This window comes from Sander vitreus, unplaced genomic scaffold, assembly GCF_031162955.1.
Source record: "Sander vitreus isolate 19-12246 unplaced genomic scaffold, sanVit1 ctg201_0, whole genome shotgun sequence".
NCBI classification, from domain to species: Eukaryota; Metazoa; Chordata; class Actinopteri; order Perciformes; family Percidae; genus Sander; species Sander vitreus.
The window spans coordinates 190,001-202,500 of record NW_027595404.1 but is presented as its reverse complement, the minus strand read 5'-3'; the positions used below and the strand labels follow the sequence as shown (position 1 = coordinate 202,500).

Here is a 12,500-nt window from a genome sequence, read left to right as displayed (position 1 = left end):
GTTCTGATGCTTTAGCTGCTTTTTTTAAACCTCTTATGTGTCTTTTGATGTATTTATTGCTTTTGTCGCCTTATAATGAACATAAAGTCTCCTGGGGCTTCATGTGAAAAAGAAAGGTCATCTTTCATATTAAAAGATACCGTAAGCACAAAACTGGATAAGTATGTACACGCACAGAAATATTCAAATGTATAAAACTGGTCGTACGCCAGGTCCTGTGCACCTTTCCTTTATACATAACAATCAACGTGAAATTAAACTCATGTGATCCTCGCCATGCAAATGACTATAAGTAATCCTGACATCATTCCAATCCATCATTGTGCAATCAATAGAGATAATCTACGTGAGAAGAACAGCTAAATTGCAAGACAGAAAGTAGATTTTGTGTGGAATATAACTTTTGAAACTATAAGTACTTTGAAAGAAGTTAGTATTTGGGATAAAGCTTTTAATGTCATAAGAACTTGGAAAGGTTCTGTATTTTTTTAGTTAGAATTTGTCACTTTAAAGAACCAGACAAGACTGCTTACTGCCTTACGCATCCTTTTGTGCATTGATATAACTAATCTACTGACCATATTAATACAGTGTTTCTGGTGTAACTAGTGTTTGTGGGGACCTCTGAGGGGTTCTAGTGTTGGACCTGTGTGTGTGTGTGTGTGTGTGTGTGTGTGTGTGTGTGTGTGTGTGTGTGTGTGTGTGTGTGTGTGTGTGTGTGTGTGTGTGTGTGTGTGTGTGTGTGTGTGTGTGTGTGAGTGGGTGTGTGTGTGTGTGTGTGTGTGTGTGTGTGTGTGTGTGTGTGTGTGTGTGTGTGTGTGTGTGTGAATATGACTCATATCAAGAAAAACATAATAATGTTGGGGGAACTGCAGCTATTTTATTAGAATAAAGTGAGTAAACGTTACTAAACATAACGTGAATAAACTTGATAAACTCGTCCTGATTCTAATCAGCGATGGTGTTTAACAATAAAAACTACAACTCCCATGATTCCACGCAACTTCCCAATGTCATAAGAAGTCTGTGTTACCATCCACTGTTTAGGTTGAGAGACCCCTAGTGGCAGAAAGTTACATATTGTAAGTTTAACGTCTGCAGTTTTCAGGCTTCTTGTCTTCAGAGAATCAGATGTTTTCTTACACAGTTAAAACTAAAACAGTTGTTGTTATTGTTATTATATTGATCTGTCGTTTTACCCACATCTACTTCATGAATAAGTGAACATGACGACATTAAAAACAGACACAGAGTTAAACTGTCACATGTTTTATTCAACAGGAGACACAAGTTACTCATCAGGTAGTAACAGATTACTCTGATTCATCAGGTAGTAACAGATTTATCTGATTCATCAGATAGTAACAGATTACTCTGGTTCATCAGGTAGTAACAGATTACTCTGGTTCATCAGGTAGTAACAGATTACTCTGATTCATCAGGTAGTAACAGATTACTCTGATTCATCAGGAAGTAACAGATAACTGTTTCATTCATCAGTTGGGAACGTACACAACTTTTTCATAGTGAACAGGATTACCAGTTTCACAACCAGTTACAATTTGCCTGTTGCCACTAGAGCCACGGCTGTCACAGTGGTTCCGACTGAGGTTGATATTGCAAGCGCAATTAACTGTCAACCTGTCACGGCTGAATCTCAGATTTTGATTTCTTGGATACGGCCTTACTTTGCTATTATCAGTACAGACCTTTTGGACAAACCCAAACTCGCACTGATGAAGGTGTTTTTCTCCTTACATCAATTGCTGTCGATTTTACTGATGTAGTTGCTATTTAACACGGCGTCACAGCGCTTACGATCCACCCCCGGTCTGATATGCTGTCTCTTAAACTTTTGAGGCGTGTTTTACGATGATAAAAGTCCTGATTATTTACATGGAGTCTGGTGGAGATATGCTGGCTCTATACACGCTAAAAGTCCTGATTATTTACATGGAGTCTGGTGGAGATATGCTGGCTCTATACACGCTAAAAGTCCTGATTATTTACATGGAGTCTGGTGGAGATATGCTGGCTCTATACACGCTAAAAGTCCTGATTATTTACATGGAGTCTGGTGGGTTTGGTGATGGTGATTTCGGGGCTGTTTTATGTTAAACTAAAAGGATCTTCCTCTTTAACTAAAAGGTCTATCTCTGTAGTGATCCTTTCCATAATGATGTCAGCCACTTACAATAATAATCTGAGTCTGTCAGCAGCAACAACACAACTTTTAGTGGACGGGAAACCAGATTTGGCTTTTTCTCTGTGGACTCCTTACCTACCATTGGTTTTAATTTTCATGAATGGAGTTCTGCAAAACTCATAAACATCCTGATGCAGTTATAATAAGGCAGAGAGAGCAATGTTTGAGAACATCTAACTGAAAATAAAAACTGTTTTCATCTTTGCAGCAGCACACAGCTGTGAAACACACACACACAAACATACACACACACAAACACACACACACACACACACACACACACACACACACACAAGTTGTTTGTTTAAAGTGAATATAAACCCAGTTTTGGATGATATCGAGCTCTTCCTGCGACGTGGTTTTATTGCTCTTCTTGTAAGTCAAACTGCATATTTTCAAATCTACAGATATCATTTGTCTGGAAGCTGTAAACCCGGGTTACACTCCAGTTTTGTACTTTCTCTCCTAACCCCTGTTACATTATGGCCCAATGAATTCAAACTAACTCTTTAAAACACCAAAGTCCCGCAATAACACTAACTACTAGCAGCACGCTGCCTCCATAGTGGCCATGGTACTTCCAGGCGCTTGTTGTGTTGCAGCCATGGAGCACAGTAAAAGGCACTCTAAATTCTGGCTTAATTTTACGTTGAAAAATCCCAATAAATCTTTAAATCACAATTGAATCAAAATAAAACTTTCCTCTTATCTGTGAAATAAGAATATAACCCGTTTTATCTGTTTGTCGGGTTTTTTACGTTCTTTTGCGTACCCATTAGTATTATTAACTGTTGAATCAGTGTGTGTAACGTCTGTCTCCTGTTCAATAAAACACATTTAACGTCTGTTTTTAATGCAGTCCTGTGCAATCATTGATGAAGTAGATGTTGATAATAACAGAGATGGTAATGTTCTGATGCTTTAGCTGCTTTTTTTAAACCTCATAAGTGTCTTTTGATGTTTTTTTGTTGCTTTTGTCGCCTTATAATGAACATAATGTCTCCTGGGGCATCATGTGAAAAAGAAAAGTCATCTTTCATAATGAAAGATACCGTACGCACAAAACTGGATAAGTATGTACACGCACAGAAATATTCAAATGTATAAAACTGGTCGTACGCCAGATCCTGTGCACCTTTCCTTTATACATAACAATCAACGTGAAATTGAACGCAAGTGATCCCGCCATGCTTCCTCCCGTAAATGAACATGCAAATGACTATAAGTAATCCTGACATCATTCCAATCCATCATTGTGCAATCAATAGAGATAATCTACGTGAGAAGAACAGCTAAATTGCAAGACAAAAAGTAGATTTTGTGTGGAATATATCTTTTGAAATTATAAGTACTTTGACAGAAGTTAGTATTTGGGATAAAGCTTTTAATGTCATAAGAACTTGGAAAGGTTCTGTATTTTTTTAGTTAGAATTTGTCACTTTAAAGAACCAGACAAGACTGCCTACTGCCTTACGCATCCTTTTGTGCATTGATATAACTAATCTACTGACCATATTAATATGGTGTTTCTGGTGTAACTAGTGTTTGTGGGGACCTCTGAGGGGTTCTAGTGTTGGACCTGTATGTGTGTGTGTGTGTGTGTGTGTGTGTGAGTGGGTGTGTGTCTGTGAGTGTGTGTGTGTCTGTGTGTGTGTGTGTGTGTGTGTGTGTGTGTGTGTGTGTGAGAATATGACTCATATCAAGAAAAACATAATAATGTTGGGGAAACTGCAGCTATTTTATTAGAATAAAGTGAGTAAACGTTACTAAACAACGTGAATAAACTTGAATTGGTAAACTCGTCCTGATTCTAATCAGCGATGGTGTTTAACAATAAAAACTACAACTCCCATGATTCCACGCAACTTCCCAATGTCATAAGAAGTCTGTGTTACCATCCAGTGTTTAGGTTGAGAGACCCCTAGTGGCAGAAAGTTACATATTGTACGTTTAACGTCTGCAGTTTTCAGGCTTCTTGTATTCAGAGAATCAGATGTTTTCTTATACAGTTAAAACTAAAACAGTTGTTGTTGTTATTATTATTGTATTGATCTGTAGTTTTACGCACATCTACTTTATGAATGAGTGAACATGACGACATTAAAAACAGACACAGAGTTAAACTGTCACATGTTTTATTCAACAGGAGACACAAGTTACACATCAGGTAGTAACAGATTACTCTGATTCATCAGGTAGTAACAGATTACTCTGATTCATCAGGTAGTAACAGATTACTCTGATTCATCAGGTAGTAACAGATTACTCTAGTATTTTAAACTCAGTAGGTTTGTTTTTGGCACAGGTGACCAGGATTTTCTTCTCCACCTCCTCCACCGTGTACTCACAGTTGGGAGGCTTGTTATGAGCAGGATCGAGTTTACACTCAACCAGTTTAAAGATCTCTTTGCTGACTCCCTTTCCTCCACCCCCACAGACGGCTCGGACCTCGTCCACTGTAGCTTTGATGAAGGTTTTCTCCGGCTTACAGGTGTTTTTGTCGAGGACATCGTATCCTCTGTCAGTCATGACCTGGGTGCATAGGTTTGCCACGATATGCTCTTGTTCAAACTTGTTATCATCAACCCTCCTATTGAAGCCAAAGAAACCGCTGCACAGTTGGCACAGAGAGACCAGCAGAAAGAAGAAAAAGAAAGAGATCTTCATGTTGATCTGGAGAACACAGAGTTATAAAAGCTGTTAGAGACGTTACTCTGACATATCTAACATCTCTTTATATTATCATATAAAAGCTGTTAGAGACTTTACTCTGACATATCTAACATCTCTTTATATTATCATATAAAAGGTGTTAGAGAAACTGAAATCACTGAAAACTAAGCAAGAACGACAAAAAAGGTTCAACAGATCATCACAGTTAACTTCAAGGTTTTTTGGAAAGGGTCAACAAAGTGTCAAAAATGCAACAAAAATGCCGACAAACATCAAAAGAAATGACAAACCTTGAAAAATACATTAGAAAAAAATGGCAACATTTTTTAAATTCAACAAACAAGTTGACAAAAAACATCGGAAACAAAAAGTGAGAAAAGCTAATGTTAGCAGCCAGAGTCTGCGTTTTCTCTTACCGTAGAGTTGGTGGAGAGAGATCACGTGCTGCTGTCCTTTGGTCGAATTGTTTTCAGTAAAAAGGATTGAATGTTAAAAGATAAACGGCACAAAGTCTGAAGATGAAGAAGAGCAGAACTCTGACACGATGCAAATCTGAAGAATGTTCAGATAGAGAAATGAAATAATCTGCAGTCTTATATCCTCCCACAGAGAGAGGTTGTCTCTGAAGTTAAAGTCAAAGACGAATGTGGAAAAACCCAAAAGAGCAAGTTAAAATGTTAATGTTTTAACACTTGAAGATGTTTTCACACTTTGTTCCAATGCCTGTACGTACTGTTTTTGATGACCTACAAAAATAGAGAAACATTAACTTCAAAATATACTTTTTTATATTATTAAACACAATACTGAGGCAGTTTCTATAGCAGGTATAGAGTTAGCTTTCACTAGCAGCTAGCACACACTTTTACATCAGGATTTATTTTGGTTAATGTCAAAGTCAAGTAAAAAACAGCACATACATTAAAACAAATCAGAACTAGAAATAGGAATACACAACAAGATAATCAACTAGAACAAACAAGACATACAAGTACATCTATACACACACACACACACACACACACACACACACACACACAGATATACACACAGACACACACACACACACACACAGATACACATACACACACACACACACACACATACACACACAGACACACACACACACACAGACACACACACACACACACACACACACACACACACACACACACAGACACACACACACACACACACACACACACACACACAGAGAGACACACACACACAGAGACTCACACATACAAACACACACACACACACATACAAACACACACACATACACACACACACACACAAACACACACAGACACACACACACACACAGATACACACACAGACACACACACACACAGACACACACACACACACACACACACACACACACAGACACACACACACACACACACACACACACACAGACACACACACACACATACACACACACAGGAACTCACACATGAAACACAGACACACATACAACCTACATACAAACACAGAAGATACACACAAACACACACGTTAAGATGTTAATGTTTTAACACTTTGTTCCATCTCAGGGTTTACTGTAAATGATGATCTACAAAAATAGAGAAACATTAACTTTGAAAAATACACACACACACTTTATTAAAATATATATTTTTAATTTAACACAATCAGACCCAGAGGGGTCAGTGAAGGACACACGGTCCAACAGAACCATTCAGGTACAACTCCGAAAACTAAAACATGTTCAAACTAACTAACTTCCTGATGTAGAAGTTAAACACAAGACTGTCACCCACAAAACGGGTGTTCATGTCCCATGTTTCTGTGCCTGATGGATCAACAATCTCTCAAACTGGTCCAGTATTAAACAACAACCAAGCTGTAATGTAAATTAAAAGGGCAATTGCGCACCTTCAATTTGCGTCAAGTGTCTGACAACATTATGGGAAAGGATCCCTACAGAGATAGACCTTTTAGTTAAAGAGGAAGATCCTTTTAGTTTAACATGAAACAGCCCCGAAATCACCATCACCAAACCCCACCAGACTCCATGTAAATAATCAGGACTTTTAGCGTGTATAGAGCCAGCATATCTCCACCAGACTCCATGTAAATAATCAGGACTTTTAGCGTGTATAGAGCCAGCATATTTCCACCAGACTCCATGTAAATAATCAGGACTTTTAGCGTGTATAGAGCCAGCATATCTCCACCAGACTCCATGTAAATAATCAGGACTTTTAGCGTGTATAGAGCCAGCATATCTCCACATGTAAATGGGTGAATTAAGGGTTTATTTCAACCAAACCAGAGTGGTGATTGTTGGAACAGTGGAAAGATGAACCAAGACGGCTTTTGGTAGTTTGATTTAGTTTCTGTCCACTCTGAATGAAGTGTGTTTTACGATGATAAAAGTCCTGATTATTTACATGGAGTCTGGTGGAAATATGCTGGCTCTATACACGCTAAAAGTCCTGATTATTTACATGGAGTCTGGTGGAGATATGCTGGCTCTATACACGCTAAAAGTCCTGATTATTTACATGGAGTCTGGTGGAAATATGCTGGCTCTATACACGCTAAAAGTCCTGATTATTTACATGGAGTCTGGTGGAGATATGCTGGCTCTATACACGCTAAAAGTCCTGATTATTTACATGGAGTCTGGTGGGTTTGGTGATGGTGATTTCGGGGCTGTTTCATGTTAAACTAAAAGGATCTTCCTCTTTAACTAAAAGGTCTATCTCTGTAGGGATCCTTTCATAATGTTGTCACACACTTAGAATAATAATCTGAGTCTGTCAGCAGCAACAACACAACTTTTAGTGGACGCTGACTGATTAATACTGAAGAGATTGTTGTTCCCACCAGTCACTTAGACCCAAAAACATGGGAACATAGGGTTTTGGGTATAAGGAACCAAAGTTACCCTTTAATTAGTCCTTTTGGTGTCTAAACTTAACTATCGTGGCTGTATGACGCTCACTTTTTCCTCGGTTAAACTCAACTGTAACAGCCTCTGAAAGGTCTCGTAACTCACCGAGAGAGACCAAACTAAAGTCAACCGTCCACGTATCAAACCAAACGTTAACGCTATTAGCAGCCCCAGGGCGTCTCCCCGGCCATCGACATGTACTCGTCCAGCTGAGCATCCAGACGGCTCTTGGACATCGACATGTAGTCGTCCAGCTGTTTGTCCAATCGACTCCGGGACAGAGACATGTACTCGTCGAGCTGCGCGTCCAGCTGCTTCCTGGTTGGTACGTGGCCTTTGCTCTGGCCCCGCCCCCTGGAGGCTGTGGCCCCGCCCCTCTGAAGGTTTGTACTTCCTGCAGAAGAAACATCATCCAACAGCTGATCACTGTGGCTCAAACTTAATAGATTTTGTCACCTATTTTCCCATGTTTTGTGTCTAAGTGACTGATGGGAACAACAATCTCTGAAAATGGTCCCACCAGACTCCATGTAAATAATCAGGACTTTTAGCGTGTATAGAGCCAGCATATCTCCACCAGACTCCATGTAAATAATCAGGACTTTTAGCGTGTATAGAGCCAGCATATTTCCACATGTAAATGGGTGAATTAAGGGTTTATTTCAACCAAACCAGAGTGGTGATTGTTGGAACAGTGGAAAGATGAACCAAGACGGCTTTTGGTAGTTTTATTTAGTTTCTGTCCACTTTGAATGAAGTGTGTTTTACGATGATAAAAGTCCTGATTATTTACATGGAGTCTGGTGGGTTTGGTGATGAGGATTTCGGGGCTGTTTCATGTTAAACTAAAAGGATCTTACTCTTTAACTAAAAGGTCTATCTCTGTAGGGATCCTTTCATAATGTTGTCAGACACTTAGAATAATAATCTGAGTCTGTCAGCAGCAACAACACAACTTTTAGTGGACGCTGACTGCTGCTGAACATTAGTCCTGTAGGGTAACATTACAGCTTGTTACTAACTGCTGCTGAACATTAGTCCTGTAGGGTAACATTACAGCTTGTTACTAACTGCTGCTGAACATTAGTCCTGTAGGGTAACATTACAGCTTGTTACTAACTGCTGCTGAACATTAGTCCTGTAGGGTAACATTACAGCTTGGTTCTGGTTTAATACTGGACCAGTTTCACAGATTGTTGTTCTCATCAGTCACTAACACACACAAACATGGAGACAGAGAGTCCAGGTTGGAAAGAGAAACCCTAAAGTTACCATTTCACAGAGCTTTATTACATGTTTAACAAGTTTAAATGTGAAAATGTTTTCTGAAACTGTTGATAAACTGACCTGCAGTCAGTTTCTGGATGTTTCTCTTCCTCAGGAGGCGACGCTGACCGAGTCGACTGTGAAGGTTACATCGTCCTGCACAGGAAGCACACACACAGGTAACTACGCAGGAAGCACACACACGCAGAAACACACACGTGTAACTACACAAGAAGCACACACACACACACACACACACACACACACACACAGGTAACTACGCAGGAAACACACACACACACACACACACACACACACACGTAACTACGCAGGAAGCACACACACACACACACACACGTAACTACGCAGGAAGCACACACACACACACACACAGGTAACTACACAGGAAGCACACACACACACACACACAGGAAGCACACACACAGGAAGCACACACACAGGAAGCACACACACAGGTAACTCCGCAGGAAACACACACACACACACACACACACCCACACACGTAACTACGCAGGAAGCACACACACACACACACGTAACTACGCAGGAAGCGCACACACACACACACACACAACTACGCAGGAAGCACACACACACACACAGGTAACTACACAGGCCGGTCCTTCAGCCAGTTTCCAGAGACCAACCTCGACCTGGTTCTCACCCCTGCAGGTGAAGGTGAAGCTCCTTCTCCACCTGTACTTGTTGGTGAAGCTCCAGAAGCCTCGGAGTCTGCCGGTGGAGAGGCGCCGAGTCACCAGCGGCCCGCCGAGTCGAGTCCAGACGCTCCTCCTCCTCCACAGGCGCCGCTTCAGCCCCACAAACGAGCCCTGGGTCTGGGTCTGGGTCTGGGTCAGTCAGGAGGCCGTTTCACAACGTTAACCACATGTTTGAAACCGCCACCGTTACCTTCTCTGCTTTAGATACGAGGACTAGAGTGGTGAGACCCGACCCGGCCCGACGGGCCACCATTTGTTGTAAAATGGTGCTGCGGCTCCTTTAAGAGAGCTCAGTGTGTCTGTGCATGTGTGTGTGTGTGTGTGTGTGTGTGTGTGTGTGAGTGTGTCTATGTGGGTGCGTGTGTATATTTGTGTGTCTGCGTTCGCATATATGTGTGCGCGCGTGTGTATATGCGTGTGTGTGTGTCTGTCTGTGTCGGGACGGAGTCAGTTACTGCTCCGACGGGACGGGTTCAGTTACTGCTCCGACGGGACGGAGTCAGTTACTGCTCCGACGGGACGGGTTCAGTTACTGCTCTGACGGGACGGGACGGGTTCAGTTACTGCTCTGACGGGACGGGTTCAGTTACTGCTCCGACGGGACGGGACGGGCTCAGTTACTGCTCCGTCGGGACGGGACGGGCTCAGTTACTGCTCCGACGGGACGGAGTCAGTTACTGCTCCGTCGGGACGGGTTCAGTTACTGCTCCGTCGGGACGGGTTCAGTTACTGCTCTGACGGGACGGAGTCAGTTACTGCTCCGACGGGACGGGTTCAGTTACTGCTCAATGGGGACGGAGTCAGTTACTGTCTCGCGGGACGGGACGGAGTCAGTTACTGTCTGCCGACGGGACGGGTTCAGTTACTGCTCCGCCGGGACGGACGGGCTCAGTTACTGCTCCGTCGGGACGGGTTCAGTTACTGCTCTGACGGGACGGGTTCAGTTACTGCTCCAATGGGACGGAGTCAGTTACTGCTCCAATGGGACGGAGTCAGTTACTGCTCCAATGGGACGGAGTCAGTTACTGCTCCGTCGGGACGGGTTCAGTTACTGCTCCGACGGGACGGGTTCAGTTACTGCTCCAATGGGACAGAGTCAGTTACTGCTCTGGGTTCAGTTACTGTTCTGACGGGATGGGTTCAGTTACTGCTCTGACGGGACTGGTTCAGTTACTGCTCTGACGGGACGGGACGGGTTCAGTTACTGCTCTGACGGGACGGGGTCAGTTACTGCTCTAAAGGGGACGGACGGGTCAGTTACCGCTCCGACGGGACGGGGTCAGTTACCGCTCTGTCGGGACGGGGTCAGTTACTGCTCTCAAGGGACGGGACGGGGTCAGTTACTGCTCCGACGGGACGGGTTCAGTTACTGCTCCGTCGGGACGGGTTCAGTTACTGCTCCGACGGGACGGAGTCAGTTACTGCTCCGTCGGGACGGGTTCAGTTACCGCTCCGTCGGGACGGGTTCAGTTACTGCTCTGACGGGACGGGGCGGGTTCAGTTACTGTCCGACGGGGACGGGTCAGTTACTGCTCGACGGGACGGGGTTCAGTTACTGCTCTGACGGGACGGGTTCAGTTACTGCTCTGACGGGACTGGTTCAGTTACTGCTCTGACGGGACGGGACGGGTTCAGTTACTGCTCTGACGGGACGGGGTCAGTTACCGCTCTGTCGGGACGGGGTCAGTTACTGCTCTCAAGGGACGGGACGGGGTCAGTTACTGCTCTGACGGGACGGGTCAGTTACTGCTCCGACGGGACGGGGTCAGTTACTGCTCCGACGGGGACGGGTCAGTTACCGCTCTGTCGGGACGGGTCAGTTACCGCTCCGACGGGGACGGGGTCAGTTACTGCTCCGACGGACGGGTTCAGTTACTGCTCTGACGGGACGGGTTCAGTTACCGCTCCGCTGGGGACGGGTCAGTTACGCTCTGCGGGACGGGTTCAGTTACTGCTCTGACGGGACGGGACGGGTTCAGTTACTGCTCACGGGACGGGACGGGTTCAGTTACCGCTCCGACGGGACGGGTTCAGTTACTGCTCCGACGGGACGGGACGGGTTCAGTTACTGCTCTGACGGGACGGGTTCAGTTACTGCTCTGACGGGACGGGACGGGTTCAGTTACTGCTCTGACGGGACGGGTTCAGTTACTGCTCTGACGGGACGGGACGGGGTCAGTTACTGCTCCGTCGGGACGGGATCAGTTACTGCTCCGACGGGACGGGCCGTTACTGCCCGACGGGGACGGGTCAGTTACTGCCCGGCGGACGGGTCAGTTACCGCTCTGTCGGGACGGGTCAGTTACTGCCCGACGGGACGGGGTCAGCTACTGCCCGACGGGGACGGGGTTCAGTTACTGCCCGACGGGGACGGGACGGGTCAGTTACTGCTCTGACGGACGGGTTCAGTTACTGCTCTGACGGGACGGACGGGGTCAGTTACTGCCCTGACGGGACGGGTCAGTTACTGCTCCGACGGGACGGACGGGTCAGTTACTGCTCTGACGGGGACGGACGGGTCAGTTACTGCTCCGACGGACGGGTCAGTTACTGCTCCGACGGACGGGGCGGGTTCAGTTACTGCTCTGACGGGGACGGGGTTCAGTTACTGCTCTGACGGGGACGGGACGGGGTCAGTTACTGCTCCCAAGGGACGGGACGGGGTCAGTTACTGCTCCGACGGGACGGG

General features: G+C 44.5%; 2 protein-coding genes across 2 annotated transcripts in view; both read right to left on the bottom strand.

Moving 5' to 3' along the window:
* Nucleotides 1–4,468: 4,468 nt before the first annotated feature.
* Nucleotides 4,469–4,873, bottom strand: LOC144513268 (ribonuclease pancreatic-like). The gene has a single exon (XM_078244297.1). The coding sequence runs from the start codon at nt 4,871–4,873 to the stop codon at nt 4,469–4,471; it is 405 nt and encodes a 134-aa protein (XP_078100423.1).
* A 1,672-nt stretch (nt 4,874–6,545) lies between these two features.
* Nucleotides 6,546–12,500, bottom strand: part of LOC144513276 (uncharacterized) — a 9,032-nt gene continuing 3,077 nt past the window's right edge. The window contains exons 3-5 of the mRNA XM_078244306.1: nt 9,757–9,940; nt 9,153–9,227; nt 6,546–8,199 (exon numbers count right to left, since the gene is read on the bottom strand). Of these exons, the coding sequence (XP_078100432.1) occupies nt 7,967–8,199; nt 9,153–9,227; nt 9,757–9,940 (492 nt within the window). The 3' untranslated portion in view covers nt 6,546–7,966. The remainder of the gene's footprint in view (nt 8,200–9,152; nt 9,228–9,756; nt 9,941–12,500) is intronic.

Excerpts from the sequence above, each read along its gene's own strand:
- LOC144513268 (XM_078244297.1), bottom strand. The coding sequence starts at position 4,873 with ATGAAGATCTCTTTCTTTTTCTTCTTTCTGCTGGTCTCTCTGTGCCAA.